The sequence below is a fragment of the Melospiza georgiana genome, chromosome 18, assembly GCF_028018845.1.
Source record: "Melospiza georgiana isolate bMelGeo1 chromosome 18, bMelGeo1.pri, whole genome shotgun sequence".
NCBI classification, from domain to species: Eukaryota; Metazoa; Chordata; class Aves; order Passeriformes; family Passerellidae; genus Melospiza; species Melospiza georgiana.
Window position 1 is genome coordinate 3,025,547 of NC_080447.1, and position 18,128 is coordinate 3,043,674.

Below are 18,128 nucleotides of genomic sequence, written 5' to 3' on the forward strand. Positions count from 1 at the left end.
CCATTTGTCCTCTCAGGGTATGAGCATCCCTGCCCAACCTCACGCTTCCACCCGGGCTGGTTCCGAGAGGCGATCAGAGCAGCGCAGGCTCCTCTCCTCCTTCACTGGTAGCTGTGACAGTGACCTGCTCAAGTTCAACCAGCTCAAGGTAAACACCCCCTGCTGCAGATCCTGGACCCAGAGACATCCTTTCCTGGTCTGTGCTGTGGCTAATTCAGGGTTGGGTTTTGGGGTGTTTTCTTCATGCAGTTCCGGAAGAAAAAACTAAAATTCTGCAAGAGCCACATTCACGACTGGGGCCTTTTTGCTATGGAGCCCATTGCAGCTGATGAGATGGTGATAGAGTACGTGGGGCAGAACATCAGGCAGGTAAGCTGTGGCTGAAATCTGAGCAAAAACCAGCCCTCAGTGAAATCCTTGAGTATGACAGCAAGGATTGGGGTCCTGGGTTGGAGGTGTCAGCTCTGTGGGGTGAGCACAGGTTGGCATGGTTTGGAGCTACAAGGGTGGGAATTCCAACAATCCATGGAAACTGGAGCACTCAGGAGAAGCCTCCTTAAGAAGCCCATCCTGAACTTCTGTGTTTCCAGTTGGGTGTGTGCTCTCTTGGGGTAGTGGGGATCTTACAGAGCCCCATTGCCTGGCACAAGCAGAGCCCAGGGGAGCCTTGTGGAGGTGAGGTGGCTGCTCACAGGTGTCCTGAGCCTGCCTGGCTTTCTGCAGGTCATTGCTGACATGCGTGAGAAGCGATACGAGGACGAGGGCATCGGCAGCAGTTACATGTTCAGAGTCGACCACGACACCATCATCGATGCCACCAAGTGTGGGAACTTTGCCAGGTTCATCAATCACAGCTGCAATGTGAGTATCTCTTCTGGCCTGTCCTTGTTCCCTGGCATGCTGACAAGCCTGGGGAGGTCCTGCCAGCCCTGACTGGGGTGCTCAGAAGTGGCAGGGGGCGCAGGGTTGTGATTAAATGTTAATGAGCCACAGCAGGTCAGAGCAGGGTCTAAAGGAGTGTAAAAGAGCTTGGAGAGACCTGAGGAGTGAAACATGCAGGGAGACTGAGTGCACTCAGGAGCCCTTCTGGCTGTCTCAGGGAACCTGATGGACACTGAGCGAGCAAATCTAACAAATATTTCCTTAAAACATAGCAAATTTCAGCTGTGGGAAATTCAGCTCCTTCTAGTGTCCGCATGGGAAAATAATCCCTGCTGTTTCCTGCTCTGCTCTGTGCTGCAGTCTGCTCTCAGACTTGCCTGCCTGGCCAAACTGTTAAGCATTGAGCTTCTCTTAACCTGGGACAAAATTGATGGAGCATCATCCAGGCTCTTTTGCTCCACAAATGAGCAGAATGTGGATATTTTGGAGCAGCACAAGGGGGGCTGCTCTATTTTCTGGCTTCATACCTCCCTCCTGAGTCTAGGCTCTGAAAGTGTGGCTGGGTTGTCTCGGGAAAGGGCTGCCCTGTTTTATTTTATCTTGAAATAATTGTAAGGAGGCTGGAAAGCTGTGGCACTCTGGAACCTGCATCCTCACCTGTTGTGTCACCCTTGCAGCCAAATTGTTATGCTAAAGTGATCACGGTGGAGTCTCAAAAGAAGATCGTTATCTACTCCAAGCAGCACATCAATGTGAACGAGGAAATTACCTACGACTACAAGTTTCCAATTGAGGATGTAAAGATCCCGTGTCTCTGTGGCTCTGAGAACTGCAGGGGAACCCTGAACTGAACTCGAGGTTTCTCGTCACACTTGCACCTTCGGCCATGTCAAAACTGTGGTAACCAGGTGTGGTTGCACTTTGCCAAAAAAAGAGGAAAAAAAAACCTACAGAAAAAAAAAGGAAGAAAAAAATTTAAAAGCAAAAAAATACTTACCAAAAAAAAAAAAAAAAAAGAGGAAAAAGAGAAGAAAACCAAGCAAGTTTCGCACTTCTGCCAGGATCCTGAGTGAAAGCAAAAAGCGCACACGCTTACGAGGACTGTTCATGTTTCAGGTGCTTTTTCCTTTTCAGATCCAACACGCACACAAAAAGGTGGCTACCTTTTGTGGCATGGTCTATCCAAACACTAGCTTCTCTGTTCAGTCCCTGAAGTAATGCTCCATAATGGGATAATGGTACCTTTTTTTTTTTAATTGTTCCTATAAGCCTTCATTGTTTCATAAATGCTGCTACCTTTTTCTCATCAGTTTTCGTTGGTTGAAAAAGACATTCAACGTTTAAATGTGAAGCAGAGACTGAAAATGCCATATAGGGTTTGTTGGGAGCTTGAGTGGCTGAAATTGCACAGATTTCTCAGAGTAAGCTGTAAATAAATGTAAGGTTGATGTTACAGAGCAAGCCAGAGGCTTGGGGGTGTGTGAGTGAGTGAGTGAGTGCTTAGGGGTGTGTGTGTGTGTGTGATGTGTCCACAGTGGGACTAGAGCTGAGCTGTCCTGCCTTTTCCCTAGGGATGAGCCTGAACAAGGCCCCTCAGCCAGACCCCAGGGCAGGGTCAGGTCAGCCAGAGCTCAGCTCCCCTCCTTGGGCTCCCCTCTCATTTTCCATGCCATGCTGGTCCATGGGGGATCAAAACCTCTGCAGCTGCACGTGAGAAACCCTTGGGTACTTCAGTCACTAGGGAGAGGTGGGGTCATTTGTGGCCTTTGGGGATGCCCATTCCTTGGGGATGGGCTTGTCTTGCTTGCAGGAGAGGCTGACTTTGAGTGGAGAGCTCAGCCCCTGTTGATGCTGTAGAAATCCTGCCCTGCTTGCAAGCAAAGACTACAGCCCACGTTTGTAGCAGGACTTTGTTCCTGTGGGTGGGAATCAGGCTGATGTGTGACTTGTATTCATTTTTTCTCACTTTCATCTGCATTTCCCTGCCCTTCCAGTGTTTTACAGGGAGTATTTGCTCTGTCCTTGGATGTGGGAGATGCCTCCTGTGATAGGAGCAGGCTGTGCCCTGCTGCTCTCCTCCCTCTGTTACTCAGTAACTTGGCCAGGGGTGGTCCTGTCCCTCCAGAAAATCATGGTAGAAATGTCCCTGAAAGCAATTCTGTCCCCCCCATCTATAGCATGCAAATGAATTGCTTCTCTACCTTTGGAAGGCATGTTTTAAAATGATTTCTTAATATATTTTGTCCTTGTAGATGTGCTGAGGTGAAGGTTGCAGGTCTTCAAGAGGTTCCATTTAAAAATGGGACCAAACACCAAAAAAAGAATTGTTTGGATGAGATCTGGAAATGTTACACCAGCATTCAGGTATAGACAGGATCAGTTTGCATTGATTCAATTTGCATTGAATGTCTCCTGCTTTAAAAGTAGAGATTAGTTGTACTAAACCCCTTTTAATTGGCTTGTAAGGGGAAGCTGCAATGTCATTCTGAAATGGAAGATTATCTGCATAACTAAACACCTTCTCCCCACAGAGCAAATTGCACAGCTGCATTCTTGTGTTCTTTCCAAACCCCCCTCAGAGGTGACAACCTTGCAAAAGAGGTTCCTGGAAGTTTTTTCAGCTGTTCCATGGAATTGCCAGGCCTGCACTGCAGTGTGGAGTTTGTGATGTAGGTTAGACCTCTGCTCTGTATTTCTGCTCCAGACAAAAGGGCTGAGGGAGCAGGAGCACACAGAGGGCTGCAAGCTGCCTTAACACCACCTGTGTTCCTGCCTGAGGGCAAGCAAATTGGCTCTGAGACTGGACAGCCCATGGTCCATCTCTGCTTTTCTTTCAGTTCTGTTTTGTTTCTCCTCTTCCTTCCTAAATCTCTCCAGCTCCTGGGTGTTGGTGACCCAGAACCTAAAATCATGAGAAGCACAAGTTTCTGTCTCTGAATGTTGGTTGGAACTGCAGTGATGGCATTTGGGAGTCAAGCCAGCTGCTCAGTTTAGTTTGGTTTTTTTTGAGTGAGATTCAGTGTGTTGGTTGGCATCTCCACAGCTTGGCCTTTGACTGGCAAGGCTTTGGAAATGCACAGAAGTTTCCTGTGTGTCAGAACTGAAGCCCCTGTCCTTGGCCTTCTCCCTTTCTGCTCCATCAATCCAGTACATCAGTAGTGGATTTGTGGGGGTGAGGACACCCCAGCTGGGCCAGCCCTGTGTTCCCAGCACATCTCTGTGCCCTGGCTGGGAGCAGCCCCTGCAGTTTGCCTTAATCCTTGGGGAGGAAGGTCCCTGTCACCTTCAGGTCCTGTGTTTTAGGAGCACCAGAGGGATTTGGGTGCCAAAGACCATGAGCACCTAAATCACTTGGGTACTTCTGAATCTGCCTGTAATTCATCCCCTTTTAGGATCCCAGACAAATAATGTGAGTTTTTAGAAGAGCTGATCTCCCAGCACTTCCCCAGGAAGGAACAGAGCTGTTGAAGCCACAGCACTTCTGAAAAATCATGTCTGGTCTCAAAGCCAAACCTGACAATTCTCTTTTTCCCCATAAATCTTGGCTTGCTGAGTCCTCCCTGGGAGATTTTTGTCTTGGACTGAGAAGCTTCCTGACCTCCAAACAAATCATTTTATGGTGAGAACTCCCTGGCCTGGTGCAGTGATTTCCATGGGTGCCCTGTCCCTGCCAGGGGAGCCCTGCAGCCACAGATGGGTGGGAGAGGCCTCAGATCCTTTGCCCTGTGCTTGGTAGGGCTGGGATGAGAGCAGGGCAGGAGCTGTGGTCGCTGTGGTTCCATTCAGCACAGGCTCCCTGGGAACAGTGACAGGGACAAGGGAGCCTCAGCAGCACGTGCTGCTTACAGGGACTCTGCTTTTCTCCACTGAAAAACCCATCCCCACATTTATTGTCACTTCAATTTGAGCCCAAGACAAAAAAAGGAGAGACATTGACAGTGCTCTCTGCAAAATTCCATCTCCCTGGGAGAAATGACCCAAGAAAAAAGAGCAAAAGGATGGAAATAGAATTTAATTGGTTTGCAGCTGTGGGAGTGGAGGTGCCTCTGTGCTGGCAGCCACAGGAGCTGGGGGGCTGGAGGGCATGGGGCTCATCCTGCAGTTATTTATATTGTACAGAGCAGCTTATTTCTACAAGGACAGAAAAAACAACCATCATTTTAAAACCCCAACAAATACAGTAGTTTCAGTTCTGGTTTTTGTGACCTTTTTCAGGGATCATTTCAGTGCATTTCTGTACAAAATAAAAATTTAAGGAAAAAAAAGGATTTTGAAGTATAAAAAATGCATTTTCTGTACATAGGCGAACTCAAGAATCTTCTCTTCGAACACTGTTTCTTGTAGAAACATGTTGAAATTTTTTTGCTGATTTCTTTGTACTTCAAGAGCATGTAAATAGTTTATTAAAAGTGACTATTGTAATTTGGAGTTCTTTTTAAACAGATTCCAGCTCTAAATCATGTCAAGATGGGGAGGAAGAAGGACTGAGTATAGCAAAGGAGCTGGTGGCATTTACAGCTTGTGTCAAGCTTTGTATAATGTAAATTCTGTATAAATATGGGGTTTTTTTGTCAAATAAATAGATGCAATTAGAAGCATTAAGAAACTGAAGACAAAAAATTGCCAAGTCAAGGCTTCTTCTTTCCCCCCTCCCTCAGTCTGAAACCTTATGTGCAAAATCTATTTATTTCAAGCAAGGAAATGTGTACAGTCTAATAGACACCCTAAAATGTATTTAAGCAAATTAGCAACTGGATTTTTTCAGTTTAATATTTGTTTTGTTTTTATGAGTTTCCTCAGTTGCCACTGTAGGATTTGTCCAAGTGCAAACACATCAAGAAGGACACTCTAAAACAATGGGGCAGTTTTGAAGCAAAGTGGAACACCCAGCTCCCAATTCTTGCAGTTTTCTGGTTTTAATTCCCAGCGTGGTAATCAAGGGCCTCCTTTAAAAGTAGGCAGGTCAAATTGTTTGCAATAAATTTAATTTTTTTTTTCTAAAGTTCCTTTAAAAAAACAACTCTGCTTTGAAGATTTAGAATTTCTGCTTTTTCTTTGGTTAAGCAAATTTATAAATTTAGGGATGTTTTGTGCATATAGAATCTGTCACCAGTATGTATCTTGTTTTGAAGAAAGTGTTTTTGTTGTGGATGTGTCATGCTGTATATATTTGTTCATATTTTTGTGAATTGAATACTATGTACCATTGTATTATAGTAACTTTTATAAAGCAAACCATAAATATACTGACTTTTCTTACAGAAAAATTATGTTGTGCTTAATATATTACCTGGGAGCTGTGAGAGCTCAAGGAGGCAGATGCAGAACAAGAACAGTGTGAAGAACTGATTTTCAGCAAAGTTTACTGAAAATATTAATTCTGGTGAGCAGGAAATGAATTTAAGCAACGTTGTATTGCATGAAAGAAATATGTGAGTGATTCTAGTCTGTACATTTTGTCTCAGTATTAACAGTGTTGAGAGCCTTGGAGAGCTGAGGCAGAGCTCTCCTGACAGTGAACCAGGAGTCCCAAACCTGTCCAACTCTGCAGGTGAGGGGTCCCTGCTCCTCCTTCTCCCCTGGATTGCTCTGATTTCATATCCTTTATTTATTTATTTATTTTTAACTTTATGGAGGCAAAAGCCCTTAACCACCAGGTGAGGGGTCAGTGGTGTGTGAGGCTGTTGTGGCCAGAGGCTCTTTGCTTTCTTTCTTTTAAAATCAGTTTATTCAAATTGCCAGGAGTTGGACTTGGGTGATTCATGAGGGTCCCTTGCAGGATATTCTGTGATTGTTTGAAATCTGGATTAGCTCTGCTCCCTGGGACCCAGGGAAGGGGCAGCTGGGGAGTGCTCAGGTTTGGCACATGTACCCCCAACAATGGGGGCTGCTGCTGGGGGGTCAGGATGGCCTCTCGGAGCTTTTATTCACAAATAAACACCTGGAGCAGGGCCAAGGGCAATGGCTGATGGAGGAGGAGGTGGAAGAGAAAGGACAGAGGCTGGAGGAGACCTCAGCCCAGCTCCTGCATGGCTCAGGTGAGCACAGGGCAGGGCTGCAGCACAGCCACACCTGGGGGGCTCAGCCGGGAGGGGGCTGGGGGTCAGAGGAGCCCATCCTGGGCTGAGGGCTGGGGCTGCTTGGGCTCTGAGAGCTCCCCTGCTGGGAAAAGGGGAACAGCACCCCAGGGTGTCCTGCAGCAGCTGGGAACACAGGGAGTGCTGGAGCTGCAGCCCCTGGGAACACAGGGACTGCCCAGGCACTCAGGCCAGAAAAGGGATTTATTGCTTTGGGGAGGAATTCCCCGTGCAAAGGACAACTCCAGAGCAACACCCAGAGGGGACTTTGCACATGCAGCCAGGATCTGAGCCAAGGAACTGCTGCCAGTGCCAGCAATTACTGCTGGAAACATGGGAGAAACCCCAACCCATCATCAATGCAGGAATTTACAGGTATTAGAGCAAGACCCTGTTGCCTTGGGAAGGCTGAAATATGTAAATACAATTAATTCTCATTCCAGAGTGTTGGAGCTACCCTAAAACCATGTTTATTCTCAGCAATTTCAAATTGAAGATTGAGTCTAAAAGCAATTAAACCAAAATCTTACAAAAGGAGATGTGCAGAGAGGAAAACGCCTCTGTGCCGTCGCAGCTTCCCGTGTAGCTAAAATTAAAACTTTGGGTAGACTGAATTTGAGCACTCCCAGTTGTTTCTTCTGTCTTCCTCTGTAGCTGCATGTCTTTGGCACATGCCTTAAACCTGCCCTTTTGTTAAGAATTCCATGGTTTGGATCAGATTAAGCTGCTTTTTGAGAGTGTGTTTGCTATTTCCCACACCCCATCTCCCAGGAGGTCACAGAAGGGCAGTGCCAGGGCTGGGCTGGGAGAGCTCTTGGGTCCTTTTGCATTGTCCAGCTTGGCAGTGGCTTCCCTGGCTTTGTGGCACTCCAGTCTGAGCTATTTACCAAAACGTGGGGTGTTTCCCAGTTCATTTGGGATGCAGCTCCTTGGGGATGAGGGTGGCACTTGCTGCCATCCCCTACATCCTCCTGGTCTCCCCATTGGGCTCCAGCACAGTCAGGTTTCCTCTGGCATCCTGATCCATTTCAATGGCCTCAAACAGAGACTTGAAGTTCCCAGCACCGAAGCCCTGCAGGGGTGGCACCGTTAGGGACCAGGGCTGGGTGGCCCTGAGGGCTCCTGGCCAGGACCAGAGGGACAAACTCAAACCAACCTGGTGGTTGTGCCTCTGGATCACCTCCAGAAACACCGTGGGTCTGTCTTGGACTGGTTTGGTGAAGATCTGCAGCAAGTAGCCTTTTTCATCAAAATCCACCAGGATTTTCAGCTCCTGGAGGAAAGAAATGAGGGGACAGCTCAAAGACCCACAGAGGAGCAGGTGGGGGTCTCTGTGTCACTCACATCCCTGCAGGGACTGTGGGGAGCTGCTCCAGCCCTGGGCAGGCCTTTCCCCCCTGACTCACCGCCAGCTTGTCAATGTTCTCCTTCACTTTGATTTTGGCAGTTTTGAGCCTCTCCCGCAGCACCTGGTAGTAGCTGGAGGGCACATCCATGAACTGCATGCCCCTCTGCTTCAGGTTGGTGATCTGCAAGGCAGGGGAGACCCAGCAGGGCTCAGCTTGGGAGGGGTTTGTGCCAGGAGCATTTCCTGGCATGGGCAGTGCCAGGAGATGCTTTCCCATGGCATTGGCCAACCTCAGGCAGGAGAACCTGTCTCATCATTTCACTCTGGCACCACGAATGGGCAGGCCCAAGGTGTCCTCCCCAGGCACTGCAGAGAGCTGTGCAAGATCATTTGTCCTGCTCTGGCCTGATGCCTTGGTCTGGAGAGGAGCCCAAGCCTGGGTGCTCAACCCAGACCTGCCCCAGCTGAAGGTGGGTGATGGGCTGTGGGGCTCAGCCTGGGCTGGCTGTGTCCCACCAGGCACCCTGCAAGGACAAAGGTGCCACCGAGGACCCTACAGACCCCAACTGCTTTAAGCTGGAGGGACAGGCAGCTCACAGGTGCAGCAGGTCCCTTTGACCCCTGGGCAGTTAAGGCTGGTTGTAAAACAACCACAGCACAAAGGCCGTGAGCTCTGTGTCCTTGTGCCCTGACAGGGTCACGGTGCACCCTGTGATGAGCAGCACCGTGCCCAGAGCCAGGGCAGGGGGGTCCCAGGGCAGGGAGATCCCAGGGCAGGGAGGGTCCCAGGGCAGGGGGTTTGAGGGCAGGGAGGTCCCAGGGCAGGGATCCCAGGGCAGGGGGATCCCAGGGCAGGGATCCCAGGGCAGGGAGGTCCCAGGGCAGGGGGTTTGAGGGCAGGGAGGTGCCAGGGCAGGGGGTTTGAGGGCAGGGAGGTGCCAGGGCAGGGATCCCAGGGCAGGGGGGTCCCAAGGCTGCACTCACCGCTGAGATGATGTCGGGCGTGTTCAGTGCGATGTGCTGAACTCCAGCCCCTCCGTAGTAATCAACGTATTCCTACAGGGAAAAGATGTCACCATGGCAGTGACAGCACAGCTACAGCTGTGAAGGGATGGTGTGGGCTTAAAAATGTGCAGGCAAGATCAGCCCAGGGGCACCACACGATGACAGACACTGTTGATGAGATGGGGTAAACTGCCTCTGCCCAGCAGCTCCCCTGGGGTTTGTCAGGCCCAAGCAGAGCCAGGATTCCTTTCTAGCAGGCACTTCAGCACAGCAGCTCTGCTCTGGCTCCACATCACCGACCCTTGGTCCCTGTTCCTTGACCAAGATTCCCCTGGGAGTGGAGGCAGCCACATGGATCAACCACCAGCATCCACCCACCTGAATCTGGGATTTCTTCTTGCCAGGGGCTGGCTCATTGATGGGCATCTTGATGGTCTCCTCGTAGTTGGTGACCACGATGGAGCGCAGGGCGCTGAACTCGGTGTGCAGCTGCTTGTCATCCACTGACCAGAAGCGGTGGAAGAGCAGGTTCTTCTGGTACCTGCCCAGGTCACCAGGGCACAGTCAAGGCCTTGCTCCATCCCCACAGAAATGGAGCTGTGCTCTGGCTTCATCAGCCCTGGCAGGAGTGGTGAGACCAGCAGAGCTGTGCTGCTGCTCCATCCCACCCGCACCAGCTCTGCCCACCCTTACCAGTCTGCCACTGGGACCATCTGGAGGTCAGGCTGGTTCCCCACAACGTGATCAACAAAGCTGAGCTTGCCACTTGGTCTGTGGGGGGAGACAAAGAGGGGTCTCAGCCAGGCCCAGGGGTACCCCACAGCTCAGGGGGCTCCAGGGCAAGGCAGTGGGGACCTGTCCAGCTCCTCGGTGGGATATCCCACCAGAACACGATGGCAGAGCAAGGCAGGAGCCTCTGGAAAGTACTCACAGCTTGGGCAGCAGGGGGTCCTTGAAGAGGGGTGGGTGGTACCCAGGGAGGAACAGGCCCTTGTAGTTGAGCTTTTCTATCAAGGTGTGGGTGGTGTCACCGTACTGTGAGGGGGCAAAGTGGTTCTGTTGTGGCTTTGTTTCTGCAGGGGCCTCCCAGGTGCAGGCAGCTCCATGGCCCTGCCCTGCCACTCACCGTCTGGATCACTGCGAATTTCACCTTCCCAAATTTGTCCTGCTCCACCCACGGCTCCTTCACCACCACAGCACCGCGCTCCTTGGCTTTCTGGGCAGAAGGAGAGAGATCCTGTCCTGCCACAGCCCCTCCAGGCCAGGGGGAGACATCCCCAGGCCCTCCTGCCTCCCCTCACCGTTTTGGGGGGCTGTGTGGGAGGGGACAGTGGGGCTGCCCACCTGCACGATGAAGTCACAGTCCTCCACTTCAAAGGCCACGTCCTTCACGCCGTCCCCGTGCTTCACCAGGTGCTCCCCCATCTCTGCCCCAAGCAGGAACAGGAACAGGCACAGGCATGAGCAGAGCTGCTTTGTTCATTTCCCACTGCATCCCCCCCAGTGACACCTACCCTCATTCCCTGGGTTCAGAGCGGAGGAGAAAACAAACACGATCTGCCGAGGAAGAGGAGCAGAGGTGAGGATGGAGCCACAGGTGATGGTGTTCATGGTGGGTCTGACACCACCTCACCTTTCCCTGCCCTGGCAGTGGCACCTCTGTCAGGGGCTCCCTTACCTTGTCCTGCTTGATGACGTGTGACACCACCTCCCTGCTGCCGGTCTCCAGCCCGCGGTAGGCCAGCTCCTCGAAGCCCAGCTTGTTGCAGTAGTAGGATGCAGCCTGTGGGCAGGGGAGAGTCCCTCTGGGTGAAGCTGTGGTGCTGGTGGCCCACAGGCCATGGAGAACAGCCACCAAGGCAGGTGCAAGTCACACTTGTGTGTGTGAGAACAGGCAGCAGCTTCTCTGCCTCCTCCAGCAGCCCGGGGGGAACAGGCAGAGGCAAGAAAGGGCCAGGATTGAGGAAAAAGCCCAAACTCAGTGGGAAGTGCTGCCTCCAGAGCTTTCTGTGAGGGCTGCCATGGAGCAGGAGACATTTCTGGGTGTCCCCTGTTCTGTGAGGCTGCGTGAAAAGCAGCTCAGGTGTGAAGCACAGGGGTGGGGGATGGAGACCAGGGCAAGGTTTGGAGATCAGCTGCCACGAGCCCACGCAGCTCTGCAGGCTGGTGGCCACAGCTGGGCCTGGCCACGTGCCCAGGTCCATGTCCCATGTCCCACCCCCAGGAGCCGCCCCTCACCTTGCGCAAGGGCCATCAAGGCCACCAAGGCCACCGGAGCCAGGCCAGGGCTGGGCTTTGGGACACGGCACATCCCCGGCCCAGGGGCTGCCGGGAGGAACCAACACCCCCCGGGCAGCCAATGCCTGCAGAGCCCGGCCTGCCCCGGCCTGGGAGCTGTCCCCTGGCACTGCTGTCCCCTGGCACTGCTGTCCCCTGGCACTGCTGTCCCCTGGCTCTGCTGTCCCCTGGCACTGCTGTCCCCTGGCTCTGCTGTCCCCTGGCTCTGCTGTCCCCTGGCACTGCTGTCCCCTTACACGTGTGCCTGGCAGCTGCAGCCTCTCACCTGCTTGGCATTGCCGACCCAGAAGGTGATGGAGTGGAAGTGGATGAAGCGACCTCGTTGGGGCTGAAAGGAAAGGAAAATGGAGCTGAAAGCTGCTGCTGCTGCATTTCCTGCAGCACTGCTCGGCTCTGGAGCAGGGGGAAGCAGCAGCTGGGACCTTGAAAATGCATCTGCATTAACTGGTGGAACAGCCCCCAGATGGTGATTTTCCAAAGTGCTTTACAGTCAAGTCCCGCTGCAGGATCCTGCACTGCAGGCTGGAAGATACAAAGCACTGATTCACTTTTGCCCACAGCCACAGTCCCAGTTCTCCCAGTGCTCCCCACAAGTGGCCATCCCAGCGAGCTGCCCACCTGCAAACCTCACTGTGTTAAAGATTAATTATTCCACAAAAGCTCTTACACAACCACCAGCACCAGGACAGATCCCCTTTGCTCCGTTCCCCACCACTGCCCAAGCCGGCACAGGACACCCAGCACTGGAAACACTTTAACAGTGAAAAAGGAGGCAAAAAATGCAGCATTTGGAAATAAATGTTGCATGGAATGAGGATTCAGCTTAAGGCTTGACTTGACTGGGAAATATCCATCTCTTTGTCACTCTCCTCCCAAACCAAAAATTTCAATGATTAATACTAATTTACAACAAGGATCTTGTGTGGCCCAGAGCAGTTTTACTTCTAATTTCAACAGGTAATCTAGGAATTGACACAATCTGCAGGAACACGACCGATGTTTCACACCAGGCAGAGGGGCAGGACAGGGACACAACTCTTACCTTTTCTCCCTTGTCTGTGTAGGACGTCTGAAAGAGAATGAGAAAAGAGGGACATTAGTGGGACAGGCAGGTACAGCAGCCCCCAGGGAGCTGAATCCAAAGGTCAGGCTGTGAGAGCAGCTCTGCTGTGCCACGTCCAGCACAGTCACTGGAAAATCCGAGCTCAAGCAGAGCTTAAATCTCCAAAAGTGTCTCGTGCATGGAGCCCCCGATGTCTGAATTAATTCCCATCTGCTGCCCTCACCATGTTTGTGACCTGGCGATGTGATGGAAGCAAAGAGAGCTTCAGAACGGGGCGCTTTCAATATAACGGGACGGGGAGGCTCCTCCTCGGCCCCACCTTCTCCCAGCACCAACCCAGGGAAGCTTTGGGCCGGGAGCTGCCCAAGCGGGGCGGTGGGTGGCTGTCACCGGGGCCGTGTCACGGCTCCTGCAGCCCTGCGGGGGCACCGAGTGCAGCACGTGAGGCTCCGCGGAGGGTGGGGACCCCGCTGACCCCGCAGCCAAACCCCCGCCCCGCGTGTGTCACCGGGCACCGGGGGTGACGCAATTCGGGCAGCACATCCCCCGGCCCGCCCGCTGCCCCTGGGGACATTCACCCTCCCTGGGGACATGTCATGGGCAGCGCTGAGCCGGGACAGCCTGCGGAGCCCGGCTGGTGTCTGGGCACGGGGCCACCTTCAGCCCCGGCGAGCCCAGCGCTGCAGGGACCCCAAAATGTGGGACAGCAGGAGGAGGGGACAAGAGATGGCCCTGCCGGGGAGACATCAGTGCACAAACTCCACCCGGCTGGGAGTGGTGGGAAGTCGCAGCCACCAGCAAGGCCGGAGGGGATGAGCACGGGGGGATTGGGTGGTGCCAGCGGCACGGAGGACAGGGGTGGGGGTCTCAGTGCGACAGGGCTGTCCCCTGTCACACTGCCCGGGACATGGATGCCACACTCGGCAAATGCACTGGGCCACAGACTGGAGAGGGGCCAGCAGCAGGGACAGGGACATAACATCGTGCACCTGGCTGTGTCACCCAGTGGTGGTGACACCGCTGTGCTACTACATGTCACCATCAAAGCTGCTTAACTCACTGGTGGTGACACTGCTGTGCCACCACGTGTCACCATCAGAGCCGCCCCATGGCACCACCAGAGCAGCGTGACCCAGTGACGGTGACACCGCTGCGCCCCCCATGCCAGCGCCACAGCGGTGTGCCGCAGAGGCAGTGACGCGGCTGTGCCACCCCGTTATTGCCATCACTGTGTTCCCGCCGTGTCCCCGCTGTGTCACCCCGTGTCCCCGCTCTGTCCCCGCCTGTCATCGCCTCACGGGCCCCGCTGGCCCCGCCCCCGGCCCCGCCCCGCGCCCGTCCCGGCTCCCGTCCGGCCGCGGCCATGGCGGATGCCGGCGGGGGCCGCCCGGTCACCGTCAGCGATGTGCAGCAGCTGGTGCGGCGCAAGGACGAGATTGAAGCCCAGATCAAGGCGTGCTACGAGCTCCTGGAGGGGGTCAGTGCCCGGGCAGGGCCGGGCCGGGCCGGGGGGCGCCGTGCGGGCCCGCGGGCTCGGCCCCCTCCCAACCGCCGCCTCTCCCCTCACAGCAAAAGGGCGTCGGGATGCACGAGCCGCTGGTGGACGCCGAGGGCTTCCCCCGCTCGGACATCGACCTGTACCAAGTGCGCACCGCCCGGCACAACATCATCTGTGAGCGGGGAACGGGAACCGGGCGGGGGGGCCCTTCCCGGGACCGGGCCGCGCCCCATCCCGCGGGATGAGCCAGCGAAACCGGCATGTGCGGGGCAAACGCGGCCTCTGCCCGGGAACGGGCACCGCGGAACCGCGGAGCTCTCTGGAACCCCCATGGCGCTCGTTGTAATTCCTCAGAACCGGGGCCCGGGGCTGTTCTGAGCCTGTTCCCCAGGTTCTGCTCAGCGCTCGGAGCTGCCGCCTGGGCTGAGTCAGTAAAATGCTTTTGAACACGTGTTGCTGCAGCAGCACTGAAATTCTGCCACTGCTGCGGAGCCATTTGGGATCTGTGAAACACAACAAAGCTTTTCTGAGCTGTTTGTAGAATAAAATTTGGATAGGAAGCAGCTTCATATTTATTTCATCGCAGGCGTTCCCAGTGCCCATCCTCAGGGCAGGTGACTTAATGGAAAGAAGACTTAAGCTGCTTACTGAGTGCTAAGGGATCACGGGCCTCGCAGCCCTTCGGCCTTTGCATGTTTACCAAAATTTGTAGGGTGGTTTTCTCTGTGTCTTTTACTGATAAACATCTGCTGGGCTGGCACCAGGCCCCAGCAGATAGAGCAGAGGCTCTTGCTGACATCAGAGACAGCCAGGGCACTGCTCTGTGTGACTGCAGGGGGAACAGCTGAGAGCCCTTTGGGGGAAGCCTCTCCCGCTCCCTGTGTGCTCATGGTGTCACCCACAGGTTTGCAGAATGATCACAAGGCCGTGATGAAGCAGGTGGAGGAAGCTCTGCACAAGCTGCACGCCCGGGAGAAGGAGAAACACGCCAGGGATGAGGCAGAGGCCTTGGCTGAGGCCATGAGCCAGAGCCAGAGCCTGCCCCAGGCCTTTGCCAAAGTGAACTCCGTGAGCCCCGGCTCTCCCGCCAGCGTCTCGGTACGTGGGGCACAGCTTGTGGGGAAGGGTTTGGCTGGAGCCAGGCAGCTCAGGCTCCCTCTGCCTCTTGTTAATCAGTGGGAATAAGCTGGGGCCTTGATTAGGGTGTCAACCCCTTCTTTTTATCATGTTGGGGTGTCCTATGAAGGGGCTGGTCACTGTACAGGGATGAGATGGATGTTCATTCTCTGAGCTGTGTCCTGGCACCACAGCTCTTTCCACACCTCACTGACCATTCCAGCCTCAGTATTTTTCCTCCCATGAAACAGAACAGAGGAATGAACACTCACCTCTCCCTGTGGCTGTAGTGATGTTCACTTGCCTGAGTATGAGGGGTGTTGTAGCACATCTGTCTCCCTGTGGCTGGGTGAAGGGTGTTGCTCCTGTCTTTGGAGAATGCAGATGCTCATCTCTCTTCTATCTCTGTCCAGGGACTTCAAGTTGATGATGAGATTGTGGAGTTTGGATCTGTCAATGCAAACAACTTCCAGAACCTGCAGAACATTGCCACGGTGGTGCAGCACAGCGAGGGGGTGAGCTCATTCCTGCTGTGGCTGCATTCTCTTGCCTGTCTGTTAGCCACAGCTCTTTCTATGGAACTTGGATCTCTGGAATCATAATTTCCCTGTCAGAAACAGTGTCAGATTCAGTCTGTGCAGCTGTAGCCTTGCTCTCTCACAGCACTGAGCTATTTGCTCATCAATGGAAGAGCTGAGAGGTGAGAGCATTGTTTGCTCTCCCTGGGGACTCTCTGCAGCAGCATTGCTGTGCCACCCTCGTGGCCTGGCCAGAGAAGCTGCCACAGCCATTAAGTGCTTGGTGGTGGAAGTGAGGGATCTCCTGGAGATGACTTCACACAAAACACTCCCTTCTTTCAGTTATGGCCACAGGAGGGGGAGTGGGCACTGCTGCAGAACAGTTCCTTGGGCTCAATGTTCTTTGTGTGCTTCAGGAAAAGAAGGGAATTGACTTTGTGATGGAAAAGTGAAACATTTTGGTTATTTTTCTATTTTTTCCTCTCTTTCAGAGACCCCTGAGTGTGACAGTGATCCGTGGGGGCAGAAGGGTGCACGTGGGGCTGACTCCAAAGCGCTGGGCCGGGAAGGGCCTCCTGGGGTGAGCTACTGTTTCACTTGGGAGGGAAGAAAGGCTTTCACCAGCTCAGGGCACATTTCCTGAGCAGGGCCAGCCCTGGCTGTGTCACTGCCCGCTGTCACAGACCTCACAGGTGGGCACCAGGGAGCTGGAGGCTGCTGGTGCTGCACAGGGATACAGGGAGTGGAGTTCCATCAAACATGAGCACAGGCAGGAAGGTCTCAGTGGCTGGTTTGTCTGGGAAGCCAGTGGAGGAGGGTTGTGGTGGGTCTGAGCCATCCCATGCCAGGTCTTCTGTGCCTGTCTGAGAAATGAAAATTTAATATTTCCTCCTACCCTCTTCTTTTTCAGCTGCAATATCATTCCTTTACAAAGATGACCATGGCTGGGAGAACAATAAAGCTGAAGCTTGTTCCTGCTTTCTGGACTCTGATCTGGTTTGAAAACGTGGTGTTGCTGTGACCTCTGGTGCCTGGAGGGTTCTGGCAGAGTTCTGCAGTTCAGAATTGCACTGGTTGTCAGGAGGAACCTGCAGAGCTGCAAGATGTGGCTTCTTATCTCTTCCACCTTGTCTCAATTTAGAATAAGGCTCTAGAGAGACCCAAATCCCACTTGATACATGCTCCAAAGAGCTTGAAATGCCCTTTTTTGGTGATAACAGAGCATTCCTTTTTTCTCCCCTTTAAAACTCCTCACTGAATATCATGTAATATATGCTAAAAAGTCCTAGAGCACTTTTTGATGCCTGTCACAGTAGATGACAGACAAGAGATATGCAAGTTTGATACTTCATCTTCCCATGTTGCCACAACTTTTAAAGTCAGTGAACATACTGAAAGGATTTTTGGAATGCCCAGTTATTTAACACAATGAGGTAAAGAATAGGGGTTATAATTCTACTTTTGGAACTTCTAGTACTTTATGTAGTCATGATAAGAACACTCCTAGCTTCTCTCTCTATTTTCTTTTAATTTTTAAAAAAAATTGTTTATTTGCAGGAGTTGATTTTGGGGTGTTTTCCTGGTTCCAGCCAGGACAGGGTTTACTTTTTTGTGCCTCCCATTCTCCTCTCCATCCTGCTGCAGGAGCAGTGGGTGGCACAGGGTCTGGGGTGTTTTCAGTGGGAACAGTAAATTGGGGAACACCATTCCTAAACCACCACAGGTGCATAAAAACTGTTGGAAGGGATTCTGGGAATGACTGGATTGTTTAAAGCGTATTTCCAGCTGAACTTTCAAAATAGTCTCCCAAAACAATAAAACTGAGTATTGCCTCTCTCTGTTCTCATAGAAGTCGTTATTTGGGGCAGCCTCTCCGGGTCAGGGAGATAATGGGAGCTGATAACAAATCTCCTTTCCGCTCCCAGCAGGGTGTGAGGCTCTTTCTGGGCAGAAGGAAAAACAAATTAACTTTTGAAATTGTTATTATTTGAGCTTAACAGCAAGGCTGAGGTAAACAGCTGGGAGCGTTTGGAGCTGATTATCTGCAAGGATGAAGTGAGAGCCTGGAGTGAGCCCTGGGAGTGGCTGCCCTGTGCAAGTGCCTGGGGACTGTGAGGGACTGGCAGGGCTTGGGGGATGATTTTTCTCACTTTGACTCTGCTTGTCCTGCTCAGGGAAGCCACTGAAGCAGAGCTGCCTGCAACTCCTTGTGGGGGGCAGCGGGTAAAGATCCCCCATCCTATTCCTCAGGTGATGAGGGTTCGGTCCTGAATGGCTCCGGCGATGCCGAGAGGGGCTTTGTGACAGCCACGAGCGGGATTTG

General features: G+C 52.9%; 3 protein-coding genes across 3 annotated transcripts in view; 2 read left to right on the forward strand and 1 right to left on the reverse strand.

Moving 5' to 3' along the window:
- SETD1B (SET domain containing 1B, histone lysine methyltransferase) overlaps positions 1-6,149 on the forward strand; it is a 47,466-nt gene extending 41,317 nt beyond the window's left edge. Inside the window, exons 15-18 of the mRNA XM_058036805.1 lie at positions 17-148; positions 250-369; positions 724-861; positions 1,560-6,149. Of these exons, the coding sequence (XP_057892788.1) occupies positions 17-148; positions 250-369; positions 724-861; positions 1,560-1,733 (564 nt within the window). The 3' untranslated portion in view covers positions 1,734-6,149. The remainder of the gene's footprint in view (positions 1-16; positions 149-249; positions 370-723; positions 862-1,559) is intronic.
- Positions 6,150-7,406: 1,257 nt separating this feature from the next.
- Positions 7,407-15,665, reverse strand: HPD (4-hydroxyphenylpyruvate dioxygenase). Its single transcript, XM_058036996.1, has 14 exons — positions 15,560-15,665; positions 12,653-12,679; positions 11,876-11,938; positions 10,991-11,095; positions 10,827-10,869; positions 10,657-10,739; positions 10,439-10,528; positions 10,244-10,347; positions 10,006-10,083; positions 9,691-9,853; positions 9,292-9,363; positions 8,366-8,488; positions 8,116-8,232; positions 7,407-8,031 (listed from the first exon to the last, which is right to left on the reverse strand). The coding sequence occupies exons 6-14, from the start codon at positions 10,735-10,737 to the stop codon at positions 7,921-7,923; spliced, it is 939 nt and encodes a 312-aa protein (XP_057892979.1). The 5' UTR covers positions 10,738-10,739; positions 10,827-10,869; positions 10,991-11,095; positions 11,876-11,938; positions 12,653-12,679; positions 15,560-15,665; the 3' UTR covers positions 7,407-7,920.
- On the forward strand, positions 14,017-17,640 carry PSMD9 (proteasome 26S subunit, non-ATPase 9). The gene is made up of 6 exons (XM_058036997.1): positions 14,017-14,150; positions 14,243-14,345; positions 15,076-15,269; positions 15,701-15,802; positions 16,297-16,385; positions 16,716-17,640. Exons 1-6 carry the CDS (start codon positions 14,037-14,039, stop codon positions 16,741-16,743), a joined length of 630 nt encoding a protein of 209 aa, XP_057892980.1. The 5' UTR covers positions 14,017-14,036; the 3' UTR covers positions 16,744-17,640.
- Positions 17,641-18,128: the final 488 nt, after the last annotated feature.

What these genes read in the sequence shown, in the direction of transcription:
- HPD (XM_058036996.1), bottom strand. Translation starts at nt 10,737, where the DNA reads ATGGGGGAGCACCTGGTGAAGCACGGGGACGGCGTGAAGGACGTGGCC. An exon ending in GACCCCCTGCTGCCCAAGCT is followed by an intron (nt 10,084 to 10,243) that starts GTGAGTACTTTC and finishes CTCCCCCCACAG; the next exon opens with ACCAAGTGGCAAGCTCAGCT. An exon ending in TCCAGAGGCACAACCACCAG is followed by an intron (nt 8,032 to 8,115) that starts GTTGGTTTGAGT and finishes CCACCCCTGCAG; the next exon opens with GGCTTCGGTGCTGGGAACTT.
- PSMD9 (XM_058036997.1), top strand. Translation starts at nt 14,037, where the DNA reads ATGGCGGATGCCGGCGGGGGCCGCCCGGTCACCGTCAGCGATGTGCAG. An exon ending in CGCCCGGCACAACATCATCT is followed by an intron (nt 14,346 to 15,075) that starts GTGAGCGGGGAA and finishes TGTCACCCACAG; the next exon opens with GTTTGCAGAATGATCACAAG. An exon ending in GCTCTCCCGCCAGCGTCTCG is followed by an intron (nt 15,270 to 15,700) that starts GTACGTGGGGCA and finishes ATCTCTGTCCAG; the next exon opens with GGACTTCAAGTTGATGATGA.